General features: G+C 43.9%; 1 protein-coding gene across 2 annotated transcripts in view; it reads left to right on the top strand.

Annotated features, from left to right (window-relative positions):
* The window catches only part of NMD3 (NMD3 ribosome export adaptor), a 105965-nt gene that overhangs the window by 45776 nt on the left and 33016 nt on the right, over positions 1-27173 (top strand). For both annotated transcript variants that reach the window (XM_085860460.1, XM_085860470.1), the window contains 3 exons: positions 24848-24965; positions 25257-25402; positions 25689-25801. In XM_085860460.1, coding sequence (XP_085716586.1) covers positions 24848-24965; positions 25257-25402; positions 25689-25801 — 377 coding nt within the window. The remainder of the gene's footprint in view (positions 1-24847; positions 24966-25256; positions 25403-25688; positions 25802-27173) is intronic.

Here is a 27173-nt window from a genome sequence, read left to right as displayed (position 1 = left end):
AATCCATAATTCTTCAGGACCCCCCAAAGCACCCAGACACTCCAAATGTCCAGTCAGCCTGTTCGCAAACTCCTCAGCTACTCTCTCATCCTTGAACTTGCCAACATCCAGCCAAGGCTGGGATGGTACCATTCTCCAGGATTTAAGGTGCAGCTTTGGAGTTGCTACAAGAAGCCGGTGGTCAGTATTGAGGAACTGAGCACTCCGGTAGACCCTGCAGTTCTGGATCATCCTCCAGCGACCGTCAACGAGGACATGGTCAATCTCCTTTGCCACACCGCCAGCGTTGGAATACCAAGTCCAGCGATGAGCTTGTGGGCGCTGAAACCATGAACCGGCCAACCTAAGTCAATAACTTCTTGCAAAGTCAAGTAACTTAGTGCTATTCTGATTCATCGTTCCTGACCCATGGGGACCAACACACGTCTCATAACCATCCCTATCAGTTCCAGTCGATGCAATGAAATCCCCCAAGACTAGAAGTGTATCTCGTCTGGGGCAATGATCAACCACAGACTCGAGCGTGGCGTTGAATGTGTCCTTCACGGTGAGATCACTTTCCTCAGTCGGAGCATAGACAGAGACCAGAGAAATGACACCTAAGGAGTGACGAATCCTTAGTCTCATAATACGCTCGTTGACTGGTGTTACCTCAATTATCATTGGGGTCAGCTTATTGGACACAGCTACAGCAACTCCTTGAGTAGGGTAACCATCAGAGCGACCAGACCAATAGTAGGTGTAACCACCCACCATTATCTCGCCGCAATCCAGTCTCCGAACCTCAGAGAGTGCTGCAATACCGATGTCCAAACGCTTGAGCTCAGATGATAACAGAGACAGGTGATCATCCTCTCTTTGGGATAGGACATTCCAGGCACCCACCCGAAGGGACCGCCTCAGGTTAACCCAAAGAGACCGCCGTCTGGTGGACGACACCTCAGCACCATTCCGACACACTCTCCCGCAATCTGACCCAGGGAGGTTACCCTGTGGTTTCCCACGCCACCATCTGCAAAGAGGGGGTTGTAAAAAAATTGGATCGTTCAGTAACATTGAGGTGTTAAAGGAACTGGTCTCACGACACAGTGACAAAGCTTGCCAGGCATTGATGACACTGCAAGTACAGAGGAAGCGATGACACATCAGTCTTAGGGAGGTCGAGCAAAAAAAAGTTCACGACCATATCCCAGCCGACCTGCTTGCTTCAGAAAACACAGGGTTAAACTCTCCCAAAGCATGTGACTGTAAAGAAGCTTCTTCATGAAGAGAAGACGGAAAGTCATGATCCTGCTGGTGAGATGAACAAGCCCCTGGTCCCCCTCATTACGAGGAAGGCTTGAGGACACCTGGTCGGAGCCAGTGTTTACCACCCCCAACAAAGTCAATCAATTGTTTCTGGGTGTTTTTGATGAGCCACTCTGGTGGCTGTAGCACCATAAACTTGGACCACAGAGTGGAAGTGATCAAATTGTTGGCCACCAATACTCTACCACGCTAGGAAAGTTTAAAAAGCAGCCGTCTCCATTTTTGGAGTTTGGAAAACACTTCAATGGTTAAACCATCCCAGTGTTTTTGGATATATCGGGAATCACCGAGATGTACGTCCAAATGGTACATTCCATCATTTTTCCAGGACAAATTTCCAGGGAGTGATGGGAAAGAAAAACTTGATCGTAGTTCAAAAATGGAGGCATAACTCTTCGACCAATTTACATTAGCCGAACAAGAAACACTAAAATTTTCAAGAGCTTTAAGTAACTCGCATACATCGTCTTGGGTCTGGAATACAGCACATACATCAACTGCGTATGCTATAACTTTAATGGGAGGCTCATTTGGGGAAGCAGAGAACCCTGACAGTTTCTCCCGCAACCGGACAAAAAGGGGCTCAATGGCAAGCACCGAAAGGAGAGCAGACAGGGGACAACCCTGCCTTATTCCCCTCGATACAAAAAAAGGAGAAATCAAACCATTGTTTATTTTAACCAAACTGTATACATATTGTTATACAATAACTGAATATATGATATAAAAGTAGTACCAAATCCAAAACCCCTCAAAACTGCAAACAGATATTTGTGATCTGTGCTATCAAAGGCATGTTCTTGGTCTATAAACAATAAACCTGTGCTTTAATGCAAAATGTCACACACATCAGAAACAAGCCCGTCGGCGGACATGGGTAGTCGACTACCCAATAGAACCTGACGCGATGGGCCCATTCGATGGGGGAATGACCTGAGGATTAAGCACAAGAAAATTCATGATTTGAGCTTCAAGGGTTAATGCTGCAGATTGTTTTTTTTCGTTAAAATACCCCACATTAAGAGGTTTTTCGGCCGTTTCTAGACAACGAGGAGGGGTCCGTAGCAACGGTTCTTTCTCACACATAACAAGGACATACCACGAACCTACCATACCAGTTTCATGTATATCTGACTCATAGTCTCTGAGATATAACGCACTTCGTTTTTGTCACCCAGGGCGTCCGGCTGTCCGTCCGTCCGTCCGACCGTCCGTCCGTCTGGGCGTCAACATTAATAGCTGTGAGTGCGATAACTAAATAAACTGTTCGCCATCTCTTTTTGAAATTCGGGTCACACATGTACCACCTGAAAAGGAAGAACCCTATTGATTTTGGGCATGACCGGATCCAAGATGGCCCATTGGGGCGGCCATCTTGAAAAAATGTTTTTTGCCATATCGATTTGAAATTTGGGTCACACATGTACCACCTGAAAAGGAAGAACCCTATTGATTTTGGGCGTGGCCGGATCCAAGATGGCCGACTGGGGTTGCGTCAACATTTATTGCTGTGAGTGCGATAACTCATAAACTGTTCGCCGTATCTTTTTGAAATTCAGGTCACACATGTACCACCTGAAAAGGAAGAACCCTATTGATTTTGGGCATGACCGGATCCAAGATGGCCGACTGGGGCGGCCATCTTGAAAAAAATGTTTTTTCGCCATATCGATTTGAAATTTGAGTCACACATGTACTACCTGAAAAGGAAGAACCCTATTGATTTTGGGCGTGGCCGGATCCAAGTTGGCCGACTGGGGTGGCCATCTTGAAAAAATTTTTTTTGTAATAAATGGAAAACCGCTTAACTGATTTCAATTATTTTTGGTTACTACGTTCCTCACCCCTGGGGAACTTTTTCGAGATGATGACCAAATGGTGTCTTGTTTCCAATTCACCTCCCTCATTATCTGGAATATGTATGACCTTTTTCATTCAATGGCAGGGGATTCCCCATCTCTGATGGTATATTTTTATTGTTTTCGACCAGGGTTCATTCAAAGTCTATCTTCTCCGACAGTTTTCATTGGATCTGGCTGGAAATTTTTAACAATATGGCTGTACTGCACACAGTCGCCCATGGCCTGATTTTTGATTTTCGAAAAAATCAATTTTTTGGGATTTTTCAAATATTCCAAAGTCCCGTTGTTAGGCAACGGATGATTCCATAACAACGGTTCTCATTTGCACACAACTAGGTCATGCTATGAACCTACCAATCAAGTTTCATCAAAATCACCATTGAATTAACGGAGCACTGGACCGAACATAATAGACAGACAAGCCGTCGGCGGACATGGGTAGTCGACTACCCAATAGAACCTGACGCGATGGGCCCGTTCGATGGGGAATGACCTGAGGATTAAGCACAAGAAAATTCATGATTCCAGCTTCAAGGGTTAATGCTGCAGATTGTTTTTTCGTTAAAACACCCCCACATTTAGAGGTTTTTCGGCCGTTGCTAGGCAACGGAGGGGTCCATAGCAACGGTTCTTTCTCACACATAACTCGGACATACCATGAACCTACTATACCAGTTTCATGTATATCTGACTCATAGTCTCTGAAATGTAACGAATTTCGTTTTTTATTGTTTTCGACCAGGGTTCATTCAAAGTCTATCTTCTCTGACAGTTTTCATAGGATCCGGCTGGAAATTTTTGACAATATGGCTGAATGTACTGCCCACAGTCGCTCGTGGCCCGATTTTTGATTTTCGAAAAAATAATTTTTTTAGGATTTTTCAAATATTTCAAAGTCCCATTGCGAGGCAACGGATGGGTCCATAGCAACGGTTCTCATTTGCACACAACTAGGTCATAGTATGAACCTACCAACCAAGTTTCATCGAAATCGCCATTGTATTAACGGAGCACTGGACCGAACAGACACACATACAGACAAGCCGGTAGATGACATGGCTGCTCACTCTAGAGTCGAGATGGAAAGCTGGCCGACGCGACTCGCCGATATTCATGTACATGCTATCAATCAATTTAGCACAATAAATATGATTATCACAGCCCTCTTAGTTTGCGCCCAGAAACCCGCCTTGTGAAATTTCAGGCATGTTTCCAAAGAGACTCTAACAAATGGCAGCCCTGGTAATTCCATTTATCTATTCGCTAAAGATTTTATTTTTTTATATGATGCTGTAAGACATTCTCCTTGGGCACAAAAAAACCAGGTCCCTCAGAGGTCCAGTTTTGGACGTATTGATTTTTTTTGTACAGTTGCTTAGCAACGGAGGTGTGCATAGCAACCATTCATTTTTGTGTACATGCTAGCCACATTGTACACATTTCACCCAAGTTTCATCAAAACCAGACTCTTTCTCTTAGAGATATTCGCAATTAACCGTTTCTGAAATGTTCGACATGTACTCGCCCAAAACCTATCTCCTCCTACAAATATTTTTTGTTTCGGCTGCAAATTGGCATGAAGGGAGCGAGGTAGATTGCACACAGAACTCTAAGCTTCGATTTTTTAAAAAAAATTTCGATTATTTTGACCACTTTTAAAGGGCCGTTGCTATGCCGTTGCTGGGGTCCGGGGTCCCATATTCGAAAGGACACGATTCCCAGAAATATTGGTCCTACCTACCAAATTTCATTGGAATCGGTTGAGTGGTTTAGCCCCTAGGCTTGACCAAAGTTTCGCGGACAGACAGACAGATGGAAATGTCCAGAATAAGGGTGCTCTAAGAGCAGCCAACAAACAGAAAGACAAACTTATCGACGGAAATACTGATAACAAGGGTAGAAAAAAAAAATCTCAATTTTTCTTTTTTTTTCGACTCTATCGACTACCCAACAGACAGACAAACATATCGACGGAAATACTGATAATAAGGGTAGAAAAAAAATCTATTTTTTTTTCGACGAGATCGACTACCCAATATCACAAACAGCACTGATGTTATCATTGATCGTTCAAGCACACAAGTTTGATCAGTGTGGACTATGGAGTTAACAACTGATCTCAAGCGAGAGGCAAGAATCTTGGAGGAAATTTTATAGTCTGTGGATAGAGAAACTGTATGCCAATTGCGGAGTAGCTGGGTGTCTCCTTTCTTCGGTAGTGAGGAGACAACCGCTCGTCTACAACTTCGGGGAAGCTCCCCAACCTGAAGACTTCCCTGGAACATTTCCAGAAGCTCAGGACCAATAATGTCCCAAAATGTTTCGTAGAATTCACGAGGAATGCCGTCCAGTCCTGGAGCTTTCCCAGATGCCATAGCAGAAAGTGCAAGCCTCAATTCTTCCATAGTGATAGGGTTCTCCATCGAGACCCATTGTGACTCAGACAACTTCGGCCAAGATTCAATAAAAGTGTTTGCAACATTTAAATCAACATTTTTAGCACAAAAGAGAGAGGAAAAAAATCATTTATGAGCTTCCTAATCATCGTAGGTTCACTTATAATCCCACCATCAGGTGATTGCAAAGACAGCATTTGCTGTTGAGTTTTAGTTTTATTCTCCAATGAGAAGTGCTGAGAAGGAGAGTCAAGAAGCATCAAGTTTTTAATTCTCAGCCACACTTAAGCCCCTTTTGCACATTCCTCTACAAGGTGACAAAGCAACTCTTTCTTACTTATAAAGTCTTTGTGCTCTCTTGTGTTACCAATCAATGTAGTAGGTTTAGATTGTAGTTCCAGAATCTCCTTTTCAAGTTGGGAGATCTTAAAAGAATTGTCCTTTAAATCGGTGCTTCTCAACCTTTTTCAACTCAAGGCCCACTCTGGCTCTGAGGAAATTTTCGAGGCCCATCATAAAGAATCGTAATGAGAAAAATGTCAATAAAACTTAATGCCAAAACAAATCATTATGCTTACCTTTAATGAGACACTTGAGCTTGCTTCTTGAAAATAAGATGGTCAAGTCGTGGTTTGATGGGGGACAGGCTCACACGCAAAGTGGCATTCAGAGTGTCTGTTTTTAGACTATTTCGTTCTTTTGATTTTGTCACAGTTACAGTCGAGAAGCCCGATTCACAGAGATAGGTTGTGGTGAATGGTAAAAGAAATCTGATTGCACGCTTTGACAAAGAAGTGTATTCACTGCTTGCCAATGTCCAGAATGAAGGAAGATCTACTTGGGCATGCTGAAGCTTCAGACTACTGTCTGCAGAAAGTTACATCAGTTCATTTTCAAGTACAACGGACAAAGCCACATCTTCTGAAGCAGGATCCACTGAGAAAGGGTTCAAAATCCAAAGGTTTCCTTGCCTTGGGTCCTCTGGAAAGTAGTCTGCAAACTTTTGTGATAACTCGGTCAAATGCTGGATTATGAGCCCAGATATGTCTGTATGAGGAGTGGATTCCAAAGTTTCACTAAGAAGTGGAAACATCTCAAGTCGTCCATCCTTCACTTTTCTGTTCCAAAGAACAAGCTTTTTCTTGAAGCCTTCAATTTTGTCAGCAACCAAGAACACTGAACTGTTCCTACCTTGCACTGATATGTTGAGCTGATTTAACTGGTCAAACACATCTGACAGGTAAGCAAATTTGGCACAAAAGTTATCATTACTGTAATGATCAGCAAGTGGTGAGTGTTTGTTTCTCTTCAAGGAACATGTGGACTTCATGTCTCAGTTCAAAGAGAAGATTAAGCATACGTCTTCTTGAAAGCCACCTCACCTCACTGTGGTACAGAAGCTGCAAGTGATCAGAATCAAGTCTTTCACACAGTGCAGCAAAACACCTTGAGTTGAGTGCACTCTTCGTGATGAAGTTCACAGTTTTAACAGCCACATTAATGACTTAATTCAGTTCTGGTGACATCTGCTTTGTTGCCAGATTTTCTCTATGTAAGAAGCAGTGGGTCTTCTTGGCATCTGGCACCCTCTGTTGGATCTGTTTTACAACACCACGATGGACTCCTGTCATTGATGCAGCACCATCTGTGCACACACCAACGCAGTTCTTCCAATCAATACTCTTGTCAGTGAAGTATTTGTCAAGGCAGAGCATTACATCATCTGCAGCTGTTTTTGTGGGAAGGCCTTTGCAAAACAGTAGATCCTCATGAACATCACTGTCCCCGCAGTACCTCACGAAAACTAGCAATAAAGCATTATTGCTAATGTCAGTAGATTCATCCAACTGAATGGAAAAATACGGACCGGCCTTTATTTTTTCCACCAGTTGGCATTCAATGTCATCACTCATTTCAACAATTCTTCTCATCACAGTATCATTAGAAAGTGATACGGACTGAAGTTTGGTTGCAGCTGCCTCTCCAAGAATTTCTCGACACATATCAACAGCACTGGGTAAAATAAGCTCCTCCGTGATTGTGAAAGCTTTTATTGCTACGAGCAACACGAGCAGCAACCATGTAGCTGGCTTTCAATGCTGATTTTGACTGAGTTGTAATCACTTTCTGCTGTGCCTGAAGTCCAGCCCTTTTCCTCTCAAAATTTTCCTTTGGCTTACCTGCAAGATTCGGTTGTCTTGTGTTTAAGTGTCTCTGAAGCTTTGACTGTTTCAGCGCCTCGTTTTAAGGGTTTTAGCACATTCAACACACTGTGCTTTTGGCTCGACATCACTGCCTGCCATCGTGAATCCATATTTAATGTAATCGGGGTCATATTTCATCACCACAGCCTTTCAAGATTTTTCCGTAGCAGATTTGTCTTCTCCATCACACTTTCGTTTCAAAAATCGATCCATTTTCGGTTCAAGAAATTATCTGCGAAAGTTGAAAAGTTTACAAAAAATTCAAGTTCGTGAACGCATGAACTAAGTACAAGGCACGTACATGCATACACACACATCGCATATATGCACACGTGCACAATACACACAGATATAGTACGTTCACATTACAGTTACATGCAGATCGAACGCGCGTAAACCACCACTGCATAAACATGACGTTCGTAAGCACAAAATGACTCGATCTATCTCTCTCGCGCGCGCTAGACGGTTTCGGAAAGACGGAAGTACAAACAGACCGAGCTGAATTCCAGCTGTGTCGTGTTAGTCTTGCACTGTAAGATCAGACCCTTTTTTATATACTTCTTCTTTTCTTTCTTTTTACCGACCTCGCAGCCCACCTGTGAAGGCTCCGCGGCCCACTGGTTGAGAAGCACGGCTTTAAATAATGCACATTGTATTGTTGGCCTAACACTTTGATGTGGGGTTTTGCGATGTCCCACCATTGCCTCGTACTCTGAAAAGTGTTTTTTTTTTCTGGCCAGAAGAGAACACCGGAAGTCTCTAAATGAATTACAAAAATGCACCTCTTCTAACAAACCAACATTTAGGGCCCAATAGGCACTCGTTCGTGGAGTATAAGGAAAAATTAATTTTAAAGATACCATATGATGATCTGAAAAACCAGAGGGTGAAATTGTTGTTGACAAAATAAAATTCTAGAAACCATTGTTAACATAAAATTTATCTAAATGTGCAAAGGATACCCTGTTATTAGAGGCTTCACACCATGAAAATTGCTCAATCTGAGAGTGCTGCAACCTCCATGCATCAATCAGGTGATATTTTATGAGAACAGCCGCCAAATGTTTTGTGCTCTCCAGGTGAGGTTCAACACCAGTACAGTCCAGAAATGGCTCTAAAATGCAATTAAAATCACCGGCTTGGCAGACAAGATCACCAAAATCAATTAAAGCTCAACAATTATCTGGAAGGGAAAAATATTCTTTTCTTCCTGAAGGATCACTTGGGACATAAACATTCAGAAATGTGACCTTATGACCTCCATTCAGAAAAACTACAAAAGCCAAATGACCTTTCATAACTTGGTGAAATGCTATTTGGTCAGATGGGATTTTTAAACCAAGCCAGAAAGCGACTCCTGCTCTAGGACAATCAAACGAGCTGAAGAACCACGAGCCTCCTATTGCATTTTGCCATTCTGCTAAACAGGTGTCACCACAACGTACATCCTGGAGAAAAGCTTCGTCTACATGCCTTTGCTCTAATAATAGTTTGACATGCGTTTTTCGCATTGGGGCACAGCCCCCGTTTATGTTTACACTTGCAATTGATAACACCATAATGAGTTTTCAGAGTTTATTTAAAGAAATGTTCACTGAAGTTCTTTCCTTGCTATGGATACAAATTTTCTCACCCTATACACCTGGGACTTGTTGGCACCATAGGCTGATGGATTTTTAATGATACAAGAAGCAGTAATATGAAATTTGTCCAAATGCGGAAAATAATCAATAAGCCTGATATTTTTTCCCCCGATAAGTGCTATGGAGAAATTGGATCATTTCAGTCGGAGAGGGGAGGGTCAAAATTCCCACAGTCCTGTGAATCCCCAACTGCACCTGTTGCGGGGCCGAGCATCGGCTGCAAGATGGAGTTGCAGAGTCGGCTCGACCGATCGCCCAGAATTCAGATCGTACTTCTTCGGAAAAGTACGGGTCCCTTTTTGGACCGAAGTTCGCCAATAGACAGAGCACATGGGGTAGGTTCGATTGCCAATTTCAATTTACCTAAATACCCACGTGGTCCAACCTACCGTGGAAATTCACCCTCGATGGCTCCCGTACGGAACGAGCCGCTTAGCGTGCTCGTTCCGTGTGCGATCCGAGTAGTTTCATCGCCGCGATCCGTTGGTCCCAAATATCCCGTTACAACGGCAACGGCCTGGCTAATTTTCCAACACTCAGCACACGAAGCCAATGAAAGAATAGACGTGAACGAGCTGAAACATTCAACAATCGCGATATTTATTCACAATTGGGGATGAGGGGAGCACATAAGAGCAGAGCTAAACTGAATATTAATAAGCACGTATGTACAGCAAGGCACTTGTACAATGGCTACTTAATGGATTGGCGCCACAAACACACATACGCACACACCCAAAGAATCGGACCAAAATGGTCTTTATTAAGGCCCCCAGCTCGGATGGAAAGGACGAGCTGAAGGCCAGATTCTGCCTCGGACCTGTCCACCTCGTATGGTCTTCGAGCTGTTCGGACCGGGTACCAGCGTGGGTGAGCTGAATGCAACCACCGCGAGCTGCGATCAGCTTCCCGAGCTCCGGCGGATCCCCTCGCGCTCCGGAACATGTGCTGGTGAGATAAGGCGCCGATCCTTCCCAATCTGCTGCGTCAATTCCCCCGAAGAACCACCAACCACCTTCCGAACAACCACCAACCAAGAAGAGCAAAATAACCAAACCAGAACAGAGCGAACAAGACCCACGAACAAGAACTAAGAAGAACAAATTTCTGTCTCTCTCTTCCCTTCTTATCCCACTCGGGTGCGGCTCGCTTCTGGCGTGACTTGTTCGCCATCGATGGGGGCTGTCGCATCCCATTTCTTGGAGTCCCCAAACGAGCCGATTCATGTCCATATTAGGGAATGGAATTCAGTTCGCTCTGCGCTGGGTGGGGGCTGTTGCATCCCATTTCTTGGAGTCCCCAAACGAGCCAATTCATGTCCATATTCGGGAATGGAATTCAGTTCGCTCATCGTTTGGTGTGGGGGGGGGGGGGCTATCGCATCCCATTTCTTAGAGTTGTTATCGGTGTTGTTATCATTGGTGTTGTTAAATAAAAGAAAACCTGACTATTGAAATAACTTCACAGCGCATTTACCTTTATTCACCCATTAGACTAGGGGATGGATTCCAACTAGAAACACATACTTATCGAAATAAGTAAGCTATAGGAACCTGAATGTCTGTGTGCTCATGGCTTCCAGATTCGCAACACACCTTCTGTCTCACTGAAATCTGATATCGAACAGGTGTTGTCCGAAGTGCACGACCCTTGCTCGAGAACAACGCTTTTCACCTTTTCAGGTTGCAGGAGACATTGGTCTCGGCTTAACGAAGACCAATTCTTCAGGTAAATGATCGGTCTCCGTTTTTGAGGGGGTCTCCTCAAGAGGTTCTGGTGTACTGGACACACCTATTGTTTGAACATCTTGACTGAGTTCACCATTTACTGATGCACCATCCGCAGACGATTCATCTCCACTTGGAGTATTGGCTGATGAAACCTGTTTATGCTCCATAGCCTCCTCCTTGACATAACGACAGGATTCAACCGTAAGGTTTCGGTTGAATTTCACTTCTACTGCATGAAACCCTTTTCACAGCGACTCCCTCAGCACATGAAACGGGCTCGATTGTACTTGAACATTGGTGCCGTCGTTTTTCAGATGCAACCACACAAGGCTCATATCCTCGATTAGATTTTCGGAACTTTTTCCTGGCTCTGAGGGAGTTTCATTGTCTGCAACAGGTTTGTGTAGATTACTAGATTCTCCTGCTGGCTGTTCAGCCACACGATTGGGACAATCGTTTTTAATATGACCGTACTGACCGCAATTAAAACATGCCGAGGTCTGCGATGTAGCAAATACCTGGTATGTGTAGTTATTATATTGAATTTTCACCATTACTTCTAATTGTCGAATGTTCGGCTTTAAAATAATAAATAATTGATGCCGAAAATACATGACATGTTTTATCTTCTTATCCTTTGCTATTGAACAGTATGGTAATATTGTGTCTAAAATAACCTTCGTTCCTGTTCGTGTTGTCATGATGTGCTTACTCGGGAGGAAAGGAAGAACATTTGAGATGATTACCTTAACTGATGGTGCATCCAACGGGGAAACAAACATGAAGATATCCGGCTCTATACTTGGATCTGTCTCAACGAGCTGCCGTCACCATTTTCTCTTTCGAGATGAAAACGACGATGCGATGATTCATCCTCGATGCAGCAATTACATTCTGCATACCAATGGATTCTCCGATACACAACATGATTTGCTCCACCGAGATGTCGGTCTGCGGCGTGTGCGACAGGCTGTTTTTCCGAGTCAACAATTCTCAACCCGGAACACTTTCGACGGTTGCAATCATCACGGGTGGGGAAAAAACGCTCGATACCTCAGAACAAATGAGCACCATGGAAATGGGTACGCTCTCTCTCTCTCTCACTCTCCATCTCAAAGAAAAAGCAAAAAGATAGCAAGGGGAAAAAAAATATAAGAAAAAGAGAAAAGGGTAGACGGCAATACCACTACACTCAGCGCACAATGAGAACCACTGTGCAGCAAATCCTCGTGAGATCACGCGTGCAGTAAGAGAGAGATAGAGATAGATCTATATTCTGTGGAGTAATTCCCAGGCTGAATTAACATGAGGGAGGGGCAGTAGATATGGGAGACCAGTCTGGGAAGATATGGTTGCTTGCAGTCCCTGCCAATATGCCTGAGTTAAATGCAAAACTCGCTGCCATTGAGGCATCTCTGAGAAGAGCCAGAGAGATGTTCACTTTTACAAGCATATGTCAGATGAACCAATTGGAGCAGAGGAAGAGCAGGAGACATAAGCAGTAACGTTCGTCATCACCAACTCCAGAAGGTAGTATTTCCTATTTAGAGATATCCTGAAATTTTCCCAGTCACATACCTTTTGAATTTGTTGTGGACATCCTTTCCTCTTGTCCTCTCTTTGATTGCCAAAAGAGTGAGAAAGTCTTCCTTTATTGTTGAGTCTGAATGCCATACAGACACAGACGATCAGCTGCGCTGTGTACGTCATGCCTACTGATTCATCAAACTGCAGTGAAAAACATTCACAGTCTGATAAGTCGGTGTATTTGCTGAGACAACAATTCCACCCTTCTGGCGACTGTTGAAGCGCCAAGCGGCATGCTATTGATGGCTGTCGTAATTTCATCTTTGTTTATAAAGTCTTTGAACAAGGTAAGTGTCTGCAGTAACCGTCGTCGCCTCCTTCATAACTTCGCCATCGATGAATGGTTATTTGTGTTTCACCAGCAGATGGCTATTGTGAAGGGATGCCTCTGTGCTGGCCTTGCCTTTAGTTACAGGTTTCAAAAAGAGTAACTGTTGAGCTTTCAAAATTCCCTTGAACTGTCAAACTTTTTTTTGTCAATCACACTGTTCAAAGGAAAATTTTTCTTGAAATTTTGCATTCATTACCTTGTGATGCTATTCCAAAATCTCCTCTTTTACTCAAGGCCACACTCTGGTGACAAAGCAGACAGATGCTCATGTCTGATATTCATTAAAATAAATTCACTTTCCCATTCCTGGTGGAAATTGGAGGTTTTTGCCCTCTTCTTGAATGACCCTGACTACTCGCTTATCATTATGGCTTTAGGAAATTAATCTTAGACACAAGGAAAAATGAAGATAAAAAGCCCAGCTTATTCCATGTTTTGGCAGTTTGATGACTGGCAATGAACAACTGACAACTAACAACTGTATGGTGGCCGCAATAATACAGTGACTGTCACAGATGGATAATTGGTTCATTTAAACACAAATAATTTCTGATTGGCCGATGCACCAACATTTAGGTTTTTTTTTTGTTTTGTTTTTTTAACTCTTCAGCAGCTTGCATTTGAGACCCACGGCTGCCACAGTTTTAAATACAGCCACCTTGGCTTTTCCCCCTCTCATTTTTTTTTAATGTTAAGATCCACTGTTCAAGACTGGGATTGACTATTGTCTTAGATGATCACCTAAAACCATGTTGCTCGGTCTTCATTCACTGCTGCACCATCATCAACATATCTCACAAAATCGGCAGTGGTCCTATGACAGTCCATAATGGGTGTAGTAGATAGTCCAGATTCCCTCTTCTCTCTTCCTTTTCATTCTTTCCCTGTTGTTTTGACGTGATGTACCACTGCTCCACTCACTTCTCAGTGCATTGCCTTCTCCCATCTGTCACTTTACTCTTCCAAGATTTGAGATTTGGATTACAAAAAAAGGTCTACTGCAGCAAAGGTGTTATGAAACAACCTTTGCATAATGTAGATTACGAAAACTGTTCGAACTAAAGTCTATGTAATACATCTGTGTGTACAAGCCGCTTTCTCATCTGCTAAATGGGTGCGTGTATGAGCGCAAGGGTTTGGGTTGGGTTCTATAAAAAATTTCACAATCTGTGTGATGACAAACATCATGATAATGTGGCTGGGTCACCTTTTTCTTCCCCCTAGTTATAGAAAGTCCGTATACTTTCCAAGCCAGATTTCTGCAACCGGTACCTCTTCCCTCCTAGACATGGTAATGAATAATGATAATCTCTTTTGTTCCTCCTCTTCCCCTATTGGCTCCTCTGACCATGTTCTTGTCCAAGCCCAAACCTCTCTGGCTGGTGTGAGAGAGCAAACGCAGCTCCACATAATATGGCTGTTTGCAAAGGCCAACTGGCAAAGACTCCAATCTGTCCTCTCATAAAGAGAATTTGCTACCATCTCTTCAGCATCTAATATTGATTCTTCTTCGGAATGATTCCACCAAGCTCTTTAGTGCAGCAGTTTATCCCATCCCATATGTGGCTATTTTGCTGAAGATCCACATCTGGCTCTGAGAATCTTTAGGTAATTTTTCACCATTGAGAGATGGGGCCAAAGACTATATATAGCAGGATATCTCAAAAAGTTATGGACGGATTCGGACGAAACTTAGTCGATCAGTTGGTAAGGTGATAAGAACAAGCCAATTAAATTTTAATTCAAGCCTGAATCTAGATCCGGCCTCTCAGTGGCATACAAAACGTAAACTAATCAGCCTGATTGAGGTATACCCTTCGAGTTCAAGCTGTAACTCCTGTTTGGGGGTTTGGTTCTATTTTCTCTTTCCCATCCATCCATGCTATTGCCTGACTCAAGAAATAGTCAACACCCAAACCCATGTTGTTGAGACCTTCATCGGAACTCACTTGGTCGAGTCACATATAGACCATTCAAAGCTTGCTCCACATATAATTGATGTCATGGAATCCATCATTGCTTCTGACATCAAGTTTTCCTCTTTTCAAACAGTATGATCACTGACCATTGGTTTTGATTCCATCACAGTCAGACAACTCTGCACATGCTGTTGTTTCTCACTTGGTAATTGTTGGAGGCCCTACCTCTCTAATGCAAGACCAGCAGTGTCTATGTAGACACATCTCAGGCATTCAATACAGTCTGGCATCCTGCTCTGTTTGCAAAACTCGCTACCCTATGGCATACGAGGTCCGTCTAAAAAGTAACGGAACTGAGCCTGCTGTGAGCTCCACTTACACAACTTGAATGAACGGGTTGCGTCACAGTCTTTCGCAACATTCCAGCAATATATATGATTGGTGATTGTTGATTGTGCTCAGTGTGTGATTTTTTATATTTTTTTACAGGTCGTGCTTTACACATTGTCTAGTCTGAGTCGTCGCACTATGAGTCGTGAGCAGAGAGCCAATCTGAAGTTTCTTGCCAAGCTTGGCAAAACACCTTCCGAATCCTTCGCAATGCTGCAGCAAGTCTACGGGGGAAGAAACGATGTCACATACACGTGCATTTGAATGGCACAAGAGGTTCAAAGAGGGACGGGAGGAGGTTGAAGACTATCCATGGTCTGGAAGACCTTCAACGAGCGGAACGGCGGACAGCATCGAGTGTGTGAAGCAGATGGTGTGCGCAGATCGTCGACTTACGTCGACAATCATCATTGAAAATCTCGAAGTGCGCAAAGATGGTCCCCAAGCTGTTGTCCGAGGACCAGAAACAGCAAAGAGTCACTGTCTGTCAAGACATTCTCGAGCACCTCGAGAACGATCCAGAACTGCTCGGTCGAGTCGTTACTGGCAATGAATCGTGGATATTCAAATACGATCCCAAGCCCAAACGGCAGGAGTCGTCAGTGGAAATGTCTGGCATCATCAAGACCAAAGGAAGCAAGGATGTTGAAGTCGAAGGTCAAGGTGATGCTCATCACGTTTTTTGACATCAAGGGCATCGTCCACTTCGAGTTTCTACCACAGGGTCAAACAGTGAATCAATGTGTGTGCAAGGAGATCCTCCGGTGCCTCATGAGATCAGTCCGGGACAAGAGGATGGATCTGTGGGAGAACAACGCCTGGGTGCTCCACCATGACAACACCCCTGCTCACAGTGCCCTGAGCATCCGACAGTTTCTGGTGTATTGGAACGTGCCAACTCTGGAGCAACCCCCGTATTCGCCAGACTTGGCCCCTTGTGAGTTTTTCCTATTCCCCAAGCTCAAGGGGGTGATCAAGGGGACCCGATTTCTTGATGTGGAGGCCATCAAAAGGGCCGTGACGACGGAGCTCTGGAGGATTCCAGAAGAAGCCTTCCGGCGGTGCATCGAAGCGTGGAAGAAGAGGATGGACAAGTGTGTGAGACTGGAGAGAAACTATTTTGAAGAGGACAAGCTGTGATTTCAATATATATTTTAGAATAAAATTTCTGTGAATGTAGTCCCGTTACTTTTTAGACAGACCTCGTATAAGGTTGGCTTCATAGTCTCATACCCAGATTTCTGACTTTCTCCTCTTACACAGTGAATGCTTTGACCAATGGAACCCTCTCCTCTTCTCTTCCGTGTGCAGTCTGGAGTGCCCCAATGCAGTTTTGAGCCAAATCTTGTTTCTCATCTACATTGTTGACCTCTCTGCTGTGGAAAACCCTCTCCTCGTTTTTTTGCAGACGACTCCTCATTTTCCTCTAGTACCCTACTGACAGGCTGGCAGCAGCTGCATCAGTCTCTGAAATTCTGAATTTTATTTGATGGTGTTTTGATGAATGGAACATGTCATTCAATCATGTGCAACATCTTCGTCAGGTCAGGTCAGGTATGGGAGCATGTGCCAGAACAGCACGTCGCTGCGTCCACTTTCCGCCGGTACTCCAGGGGCCTCCGTCTGGCCATCCCCCAGGCAGATGCCAGGCCCATCCCCATCTCCTTGAGATGATGGTCAACCTGTTGCAACCATGAGGCACGTGGTCGACCCACTGGCCTCCTCCACTCATGAGACTCCCTCGCTGAGAGAATCTGGTGAGCAGGATCAGAGTCAGGAAAACAAGCCACATGTCCATACAGCCGCAACTGACGCTCACGGACTATGCAGGTAACAAATCTCATCCGAGTCTCTCTCAGCAACCGCTCGTTGGACACAAAATCTGACCAGCGATAGCCAAGGATTCTCCGAAGAGACCTGGTACCAAAGGAATTAAGTCTCCGTCTCAGATCCTTGGTCAGAGTCCAAGTCTCGCACCCATAGAGCAAGACTGGAAGTACCAAGGACCTGAAGACTCGGACTTTCGTCCTCCCGCACAGGTACCGGCAGCGCCACACCCCATGATCCAGTGAGTCCATGACTCCCCAGGCCCGACCCAGACGTCTATTGACCTCTGACTCGCAGCCAGCAGAGACATGAATATCACTGCCAAGGTAAGTGAATCTCTCCACGACCTCAACATCCTCACCACAAACAGACACAGACAGGACAGCAGCATCCAAGATGTCACCGAAAGCCTGGATCTTAGTTTTGACCCAAGAAACCCGTAATCCCAACGGCTCCGACTCCTCATTCAGCACCTCGAGGGCCCCCAAGAGGATGTCTAAAGTCTCCGCAAAGATGACTGCATCATCTGCAAAGTCAAGGTCCGAGATCTTGACATTCCCAAATGACGCACCGCAACTTGATCTCTCCGACATCCTCCCTAGAATCCAGTCCATACAAGTGCTGAAAAGTGTGGGAGCAAGTACACATCCCTGACGAACTCCAGTAACAACTGGAAATAAGTCAGAGATGGTACCACCACACTTCACAGCACTCTCAGTACCAGAGTAGAGTTCAGACATCAGATCGATCAGTTTTGGTGGCACCCCACGAAGACCAAGAATCCTCCAGAGGACGTCCCGATTCACTGAATCGAACGCTTTACAGAGATCAACATAGGCTGCAAGCAGCCCCTGCCGAAACTCTCGTCTGCGTTCGGTGAGGACACGAAGTGCAAGGATACGGTCAATCGTTGACCTCTTTGGTGTAAAGCCTGACTGCTCTGGACGCTGGTGCTCAAGCAGATGATGGCGAACCCTATCGAGAATTATCCGAGCAAAGACCTTGCCCGGCACTGAGAGCAGCGTCACCCCTCGGTAGTTGTTGCAGTCTTGGCGATCACCCTTCCCTTTCCAGAGAGGGACAACAAGGCCCCTCTTCCAGTCAGTTGGGATGATGCCTGTGTTCCAGGCAGAGCACAAAACTGCATGCAACGACACGAGTGCAGCATTTCCACCAGCCTTGAGAAGTTCGGCATGGATGCCACAGATCCCTGGAGCTTTGCCCCGTTTCAACTGGTTCACTGCAGCCCGTGTTTCCACAAGCGTAGGTGGACCACAGTTGATTCGAGGGTCAGCAACAGGGATTGTAACACCCTTGACGTCCAACTCGACAGTTGGGGGATCAGCCTGGTACAACCGCTCAAAGTAACCGGCCCAGCGGGCCTTCACTTCAGACTCCTCTGTCAAGAGCCTACCACTCTCTGCTCGAACTGTAGTGCTCCGAGGGATGGGCTTGGATGAACGTAATGCGCGAATTCCCCTGTAAGCGGGACGAGAATCACCTGTCCACAGGTGATGCTCTACCCCTCACAGATTCCTCGCACATAGGCCTCCTTGTCCACCCTCAGTGCACGTACAGTTTTACGCCTCAGCTCCCTGAACAGCTCAGCTCTGCCATTCAGCCTGGCCCTGCGACTCTGGTCAATGGTATCCAGTGTCCCTTGAGAGACAAAATTCTTCTTTGCCCTGCGGTGAGCTCCAAGGCATCCACCGGCAACATCAAGGACGGTGGTCTTGAAGGCGCTCCACAACTCTTCAGGACCCCCCAAAGCACCCAGACCCCCCAAATGTCCACTCAGCCTGTTTGCAAACTCCTCAGCTACTCTCTCATCCCTGAGCTTGGCAACATCCAGCCTCGGCTGGGATGGTACCATTCTCCAGGATTTAAGGTGCAGCTTTAGAGTTGCTACAACAAGCCTGTGGTCAGTATTGAGGAACTGAGCACTCCGGTAGACCCTGCAGTTCTGGATCATCCTCCAGCGACCGTCAACAAGGACATGGTCAATCTCCTTTGCCACACCGCCAGCGTTGGAATACCAAGTCCAGCGATGAGCTTGTGGGCGCTGAAACCATGAACCAGCCACCCTAAGTCCATGACTTCTTGCAAAGTCAAGGAACTTAGTGCTATTCTGGTTCATAGTTCCTGACCCATGGGGACCAACACACACCTCATAACCGTCCCTATCAGTTCCAGTCGATGCATTGAAATCCCCCAAGACTAGAAGTGTATCTCGTCTGGGGCACTGATCAACCACAGACTCGAGTGTGGCGTAGAATGCATCCTTCACGGTGAGATCACTCGCCTCAGTCGGAGCATAAACAGAGACCAGGGAAATGACACCTAAGGAGTGACGAATCCTTAATCTCATAATACGCTCGTTGACCGGTGTTACCTCAATTATCATTGGGGTCAGCTTATTGGACACAGCTACAACAACTCCTTGGGTATGGTAACCATCAGAGCGACCAGACCAATAGTAGGTGTAACCACCCACCATTATCTCGCCGCAATCCGGTCTCCGAACCTCAGAGAGAGCTGCAATCCCGATGTCCAAACGCTTGAGCTCAGATGATAACAGAGACAGGTGATCATCCTCTCTTAGGGATAGGACATTCCAGGCACCCACCCGAAGGGACCGCCTCAGGTTAACCCAAGGAGACCGCCGTCTGGTGGACGACACCTCAGCACCACTCCGACACACTCTCCCGCAATCTGACCCAGGGATGTTACCCCGTGGTTTCCCTCCTATCAATGATTGGGGGTCCCGAAGGCTTTGCCCCAATCCCGTCATCCGGTGAGCTGCCCTGCGAAGGGAAGCTGCACAGGAGGTACTCCCACGGAGTGGGTTTTCAGATTTTTTTGCGTTTTTGCGTTTTGCGGAATGAAGGGTTTTACGGTGGCCGGAGTGCAAATCCTGCCACCAACCTCCTAATAAGAAGTGACCCCAACTGCAGGAGGACGTCCGCAGACACAGTTGGGCACTAGATATGGATGGCCGTTGGCTCACAAGGAGCTCCTCCGCCCTTTGACAGGTTTTGTTTTTAATCCTGCTGGGTGTCCATATCCAAACACCCTCCTCACCAGAAAACCTGGTGGGGGAGACGGTTTAGTCGCCGACAACTCGACCATGGAACAGGTTAGTACAGGTTTACATGGTACCTGTAGCAGGTCACAGATCGAACCTGACCTGACACGCATCTCCTCATCTCACTCCGTCTTCGTCTCACTCCGTCTCACTCCACATCTTCGTCTCACTCCAGAAGCATCTGAAATGGATCTACCTATGTATTTCTACAGTGAGCCTCTGGAAGAGGTTTAGTCTCTTGAACTTGTAGATCTCATGATCAGCCACGACCTCTCCTGGGCAGACTACATAGCAAAGCCCATCTCCAAACGCCACCCACAAACCTGGCGTTCCTTCAGAAATTACAAATATTCACAGCGTAGAAAGCATTTGTCCAGAGATGAATAGTGCTGCTCTCCCCTATGGGCTTTCGCTGCAGCATCATATCTTTTTTCCTGGATTTGGTGGAATCAAACGCACCAATTTTATGTGCATCTTCCATGATGAAGCTGAAGCACAAGGCCCGTTCTCATAAATGAATAAGTGATCGCATAAGTGAATACTCTTAAGCAAACCATGATTTAGGTAAATTGATGAGATGGACACTCCATTTTCCTTATCACTCGACACCCACAAAGATCAGTGTTAGATGCTGATTTCAGCTTGGAATTTGTTATATTGATGCACCTGAAATGCAAGGACGTGAATCTTCCATGATTAGGCCAAAGGTCCCTTCCGAAAATACCATCTGGGCTATCCACTACACCCAGCACTGACTGTCGCTGGACAACTGCCACATAGTCTTCTTGCCTGTTTTCCTGTTTTTGTTAACCAGACTCGGTGGTGCAATGAGTGGAAAATCTGCTCAGAGTCTGGGATGTCGGCAGTTCAAACCTGAGCCGAGTCATACCAAAACCTTTAAAAATTATCCATGCTGCTTCCTTGTTTTCCATGCTACTTTCAAAATTATCAGTCGTACCAAAAGTTATTGAATTTCTTAATGTGAAGAGGTTCCTCCATTGAATATTCATAGGCATTGAAAGAATGCGAACAGCGACTCCACCATCGACGTGAGCACCGTAAGACATTGAGCAAAGAGTGTGGAAACCGATATCGACGGCAAGCCTCAAAGTGGTCGGTCTGCAACCGTAGTGACACCGGAAAAGAAGAGTCGGATTAATCTGCTCATTAAAGTGCATTGCAGCTGATGGAAAATACATGGGAAAATATCTTCATATTTGCTATAATTTTCATTGTAATTGGAATTATATTTAGTGAGAAATAAACTAAGAGGCATTACTTAGGTAACGACCCTCATATAACATTGGTGACAAAGTTAGTAGTCAACATCAATTTACTTTAATGTGAGCAGACAAACGTATGGGATTTGGACCTGTGTTATCAACATAATGAGACGGGTTCAGATGGGAACACAAATGGATCAATCCAAACACGAGTTAATAAGGAATGTCCCTAATGGTTTGATTGGTGCTAAACTCTGAGTTGTCTGGGTCATCTCCAATCAGGATGTCTGTACAGCTATTTCTAATTCAGTCAGTTACCTCTGCCATCGAAGGTGAAGGAGGTTATGTTTTCACCCCTCTCTGTTTGTTTGTTTGTTACTTGAGGAAGATTTTTCAAGTACGTATATTGATTAGTCGATTTTGTTATTCTGTCTGTCTGTCTGTCTGTCTGTCTGTCTGTCTGTCTGCCTGCAGGTCACAATTTTAAACCGATCTTCACGAAACTTCACCACATGGTGGGGTTTGTCATAAGGAAGAAGCCTATTGTTTTTGAGGTCAAAAGGTCAACAACTTGGGTGAGATTTCTAAAATCCTCAATTTTCAATCGATCGACATGAAATTTGAAGAGGATTTATATTTCAGGTCACTGAATTCAACTACCCAGTTGTTTTTAAAATCAACATAGACCAAAAGGTCAACAACTTAGGTGCTATTTCTAAAATCCTCAATTTTCATCCAATCGACATGAAATTTGAAGAGCATTTATATTTTGGGTCACCAAATTTAACCACCAATTATTTTTGAGGTTCACATCGGTCAAAAGGTCAACATAGGCTGACTTTCTAAAATTGTGAAATTTCATCCGATTGACTTGAAATTTGAAGAGGAGTTGCATATTTGGTCACTGAATTTGACCAGCCAATTATTTTGGAGGTCAACATTGACCAAAAGGTCAACATAGTCCCAAGGTCAACAACTAAGGTGGTATTTCTAAAATCCTCAATTTTCATCCAATTGACTTGAAATTTGAAGAGGATTTATATTTCAGGACACTGAATTCAACCACCAATTATTTTGGAGGTCCACATGCACCAAAAGGTCAACATAGGCTGTTTCTGAAATTGTCAATTTTTATCCGATTGACTTGAAATTTGAAGAGGAATTGCATATTTAGTCATTGAATTCAACCAGCAATTATTTTTGAGGTCAAAATTTGTTTTATGGATTTTGCAAGTATCGTGCTCTGCACGATATCTTCTTGTTTGTTTGTCTGTTTGTCTGCACAGAACTTTCGTGTTTTTCTCCGCAACCGCTTGTCAGATTGAGACAATTTTCACCATTGGTGCGACCACTCATGTAGAATGTTTTAATGATAATTATGATGTCATGGATCTCGTGGTGTGGCAGCCATATTGGAAAACTGGAAAAACTTTGGACTTCTGTATCTTTGAAACCATACCAAGGAAAAAATTGAAACTTGGCACATGGCAAGTACTCCTAATGGAGAATGAGTGTGATTTTTTTATGACATCATAAGTGCCCTCATTTTGACCTCATTATTGCATATGTTGAACGCCACATCCAATCAGTATGAAATTTTTTGAGGGTCATCTATGGATAAAATGGTCCACAGAAAAAAAAATCATAACGTCACCGGTGCCGTGATTCGGCAGCCATCTTGTTTTAAAAATATATCATCTTGTACCTTCAAAAATCTTCTCTGAAGTGGCTGAACAGATCGAGGCAAAACTTCACATGTATGACTGCCTGTCCATGAGGAACAAAAGGTTCACACACATGATGTCATTGGTCACATGGTTTGGCAGCCATATTGGATTTACCTTCAAATCTATAAAAATACACCACTTAAAAGAAGTCCTGGCGAGGGTTTGTAATCTCTGCTCTTTTTCTTGTTAATCATGTTTTGTCAAAGTACTTCTCATTGTACATGCATCTCATATATGTGACAAACTCATGATCATTATCAACATTAAGGTAGAGACTTTTATCATTAAAATAGACATTTATTTTTGTAGTCCAACCGGTGAGGGAATGTAGCCTGTTCTCAACAAACCACGGTAGTTTGAATCTATCTAACTAGTTTGTTAATCTGAACTGTAACATTTCTCATTTGTGGTTGTTATATTTGTAAATACTAGTACTGTACGTGCCCGTACGTGCGTGGCCGTACGTGCAAAAAAAACAAAAACAAAAAAATCTTTCAAACCGCAAGCCAGAAACAACGACCACACAGGCCGTTCCTTCACTCTCGTAAACGACGACTGGATTGGGGCATTGTGTTTATAAGTGCGCATAAGAAATCAAGAAATTATTAAAATACAGTAAGTCATCACTATCCAGAAGTGGTGCGTGCCCGTACGGAATGTTCACATGCATTCCACGAATTATCGCTTGCATTGAAGTAACAACTGCTATGATACTTCCACACACAGAGTTAATTAAAATCCAAATTAAAATCAAGTTTACCTCCTTGTCTTTGCTTGCCATGACATTCGCTGCCATTGACCATTGCCACTCCTATGCCACGGTAACTAAGGCGCCCTTTCCCCATCGTAACCGGCACGGCCTGTGACTTCATCGTCGGCCGGCCGTGCACCGGCCTACGCAGCCACGCATACGCAGCAACGTGTCTTGTCATTGGTTCATGAGGTTTGAGGTTTGGTAAATAAATGAGGTTTGATCATGAGGTTTGGTAAATAAATGGCCGCAGCAACGTATCTTGTCATTGGTTTGGTAAATAAATGGCCATAACTTCGGAAGCACTTGTCCAATTAATATCAAACCTTGAAAAGGCAGATACTCAGGTCCCCAGCAATATAGCTGGCAAGATTCAATTCGATCGGACCAGTGGTTGTCGAGAAACAGCGGTCACACACACACACACACACACACACACACACACACACACACACACACACACACACACACACACACACACACACACACACACACACACACACACACACACACACACATACACATACACATACACACACACATACACACATACACATACACATACACATACACATACACATACACATACACATACACATACACATACACATACACATACACATACACATACACATACACATACACATACACATACACATACACATACACACACACTCTCTCTGCTGGAATTGTAGATAGATTAAGGAATTTTGCATTCAGGCTTGGTGGGAGAGAAATATTGTATTTTTAAGATGCTTTTAAGATGTTTGGTATTTTCTTCCTAAATTTGGTTATTTGTTCACATTGCAAGGTTTCGTTTTGGTGTCATAGTTTTGTTCATATGTAAATGTTGCTTGGCAGGATGAAGTCGTTTGTCTGCCACGGAAATTGGCGCAGTCACTGGGCAACGTGAACCAGCTGTGTGTGTGCACACGTGTCACTTCTTCCATACACTTAATAGATCCTGCAACATTGCTGGGTGAGTCTGATTTTCGCTTTTACTTCTCAGAACTCTGTTGTTTTGTTTTTCTTCCAATGCTCGTTTTCCAGATGATAAATCACTATTCTGTAATTGAGAAGTCACCTATTTGAAATGTAGTTCTTCGATAACTCATTGAAACTATATTTTTGTCAGAATATTGTGCTCTTCTTCTCATGCTGCAGCTCAAATTGCAATGACCTATACTTTTTTTCTCAAAAAAACTATTTGATGTCTACTGATTGAAAGATATTCTCTCCTATTCTCCATTGGCTTGTCTGGCTGATGCAGTGGCTGAAGTGAGCGGATCGCTGTTTTGGCACCAGCCTTTTATGAGTCTCTGCAGTGCTACAAAGCTGCATCAATTTGTTGTGCTGGATGTGGAGGTTGAGAAAGATGAAAGCTCTGTTGCAGGAGGTGGTGCAAAATCCAGGAAGGTATTAGATCTGTGAGGCTGGGCTGCAGCAACAATGGAGCATCATGCATTAATCTCTCCCAATTGTAACATTTTTCTTTTGCCCACAAATTGGTCCATGTTAACTGATTATTTTTGTCCCCTTTGTACTATAATTCATTTTTTTTAAAGTTGAATTAACCAGATATGCCAGTCAGGATTAAAAGCAATTCTAGAAGCGAAAGAAAAGTTTTCAGATTGATAATTCCTATGAAATCACCATAAACAGCTCTTATTGATGTCATGGGTTGATTGCTCTGTGGTTACAGCACTTGCTGGCATCTGTGTGGGTGCAACGAGCACATGAACTGGGATCAAGTATACAGCTGCATACCCGCTCTCATCTGGGCCATCTCCTTCAACCAGGAGACATTGTGCTGGGGTCTGACTTTAACATTTATTATCTTTTCTTACACCATTCAAGCCATTATTAATTTGAAAAAAGAAATCCCCATCCCCCTTTCCCCCAAATCTTGGCACCCCAACCACTACCTGCCCTTTCCCTCTCAACTCCCACACTGCCCAGGCCATGCACACTTGCTTCCCATAATCATTTCCTTCCCATTCATCCACCCCTGTCCTTCTTGCTGTCTTTGCCATGCCACAGGCTTTCACCTTGCTTTGTCCTAGCACTATACACGAAAAGGAATAACGATATTAAAGAAAACTTCTTCCGTGGAAGAAAATTTACATTACTTACTACATTTTGGTGATGAATATACTGTATTATGGAAAAAAAATTCCTGTTTCCAGCATTGGTGCGTGGACAAATCTTTTGTGCTCTCCCACATTTATTTTAAGCTCTTCCAAATTGGAAATAGCCAGCCTGTCTGTCTACTTTCATTTGAAAGAAAGTAGTCAAATGTTAAAAAAAAATTTTTTTTAAAAAGCAGAAGTTATGATGTTCAGATCATTATCTAATTTTTTTTCACTTGACATATTTATTAAAAATATTCTGAAACCATGAATCAATAAATGAGGCTTGATAGATTTCTTTATAAGTTATTTTGAGGCAGCATTTTCTTGCCATTATGGATCCCTATTTGTCAACGAATAGATTTTTAGCCCCCAACTGCTGGTGGGGGCTTCTATTTTGGGTCCTGTCAGTCCTTTTTGTCCGTGCATCCTTCCAGAGCCTCCACTCGAAAATGATCGGACGCATTCTTTTAATATTTGGCACGTGTATGCAGGAGCATCTGGACCTGAGGTACATCAAATTATTTTGGGATCCGAGCCAAAAGTCATGGGACACACAATTTTATTTCCAAATTTTGGCAATTTTTTGAAAAAATATTTACAAGCCAAATATTTTTCTCTATTCATTTGTATTCACCATTTTTCTGCTGGCTGTTAAACTGAATGGTATTTCCACTCATTGCAATTGTAATCTACGATATTCCTCCCATACTCACTATATTCAATATCAACATAATTTGGCATATTGCTGCCATAGTTGCTCGTACAGTTAAAAAATACAACAACTGTTTTCCGAGGTGAACACCAACCAATTACTGTTGCTGTATCACAACTCCAGCGTACAAATATATAATTAGCATACCAGGAAAGTCTGTGGCACTGGCCATGCCTTGATGTGGAATTCTGTGTGTGCCATGTTGGACAGAGGGGCTGTATGCAGGCTGTGAGTTCCTCTGCTCTTCTCTTTATCAATATTGAATGATATGAAGGTGCAAGTTCTATTTTTATAGCAGGTTTTGCGAAGAGGCCATTATTTTCAAGTTCCCAATTTACAGGTT

Source organism: Eptatretus burgeri, chromosome 2 (genome assembly GCF_056783735.1).
Source record: "Eptatretus burgeri isolate ZD-2024b chromosome 2, Ebu_testis_v1, whole genome shotgun sequence".
In the NCBI taxonomy this organism is placed as follows: Eukaryota; Metazoa; Chordata; class Myxini; order Myxiniformes; family Myxinidae; genus Eptatretus; species Eptatretus burgeri.
Note: the sequence above shows the minus strand (reverse complement) of the source record. Positions and strands in the feature narration are given on the sequence as shown.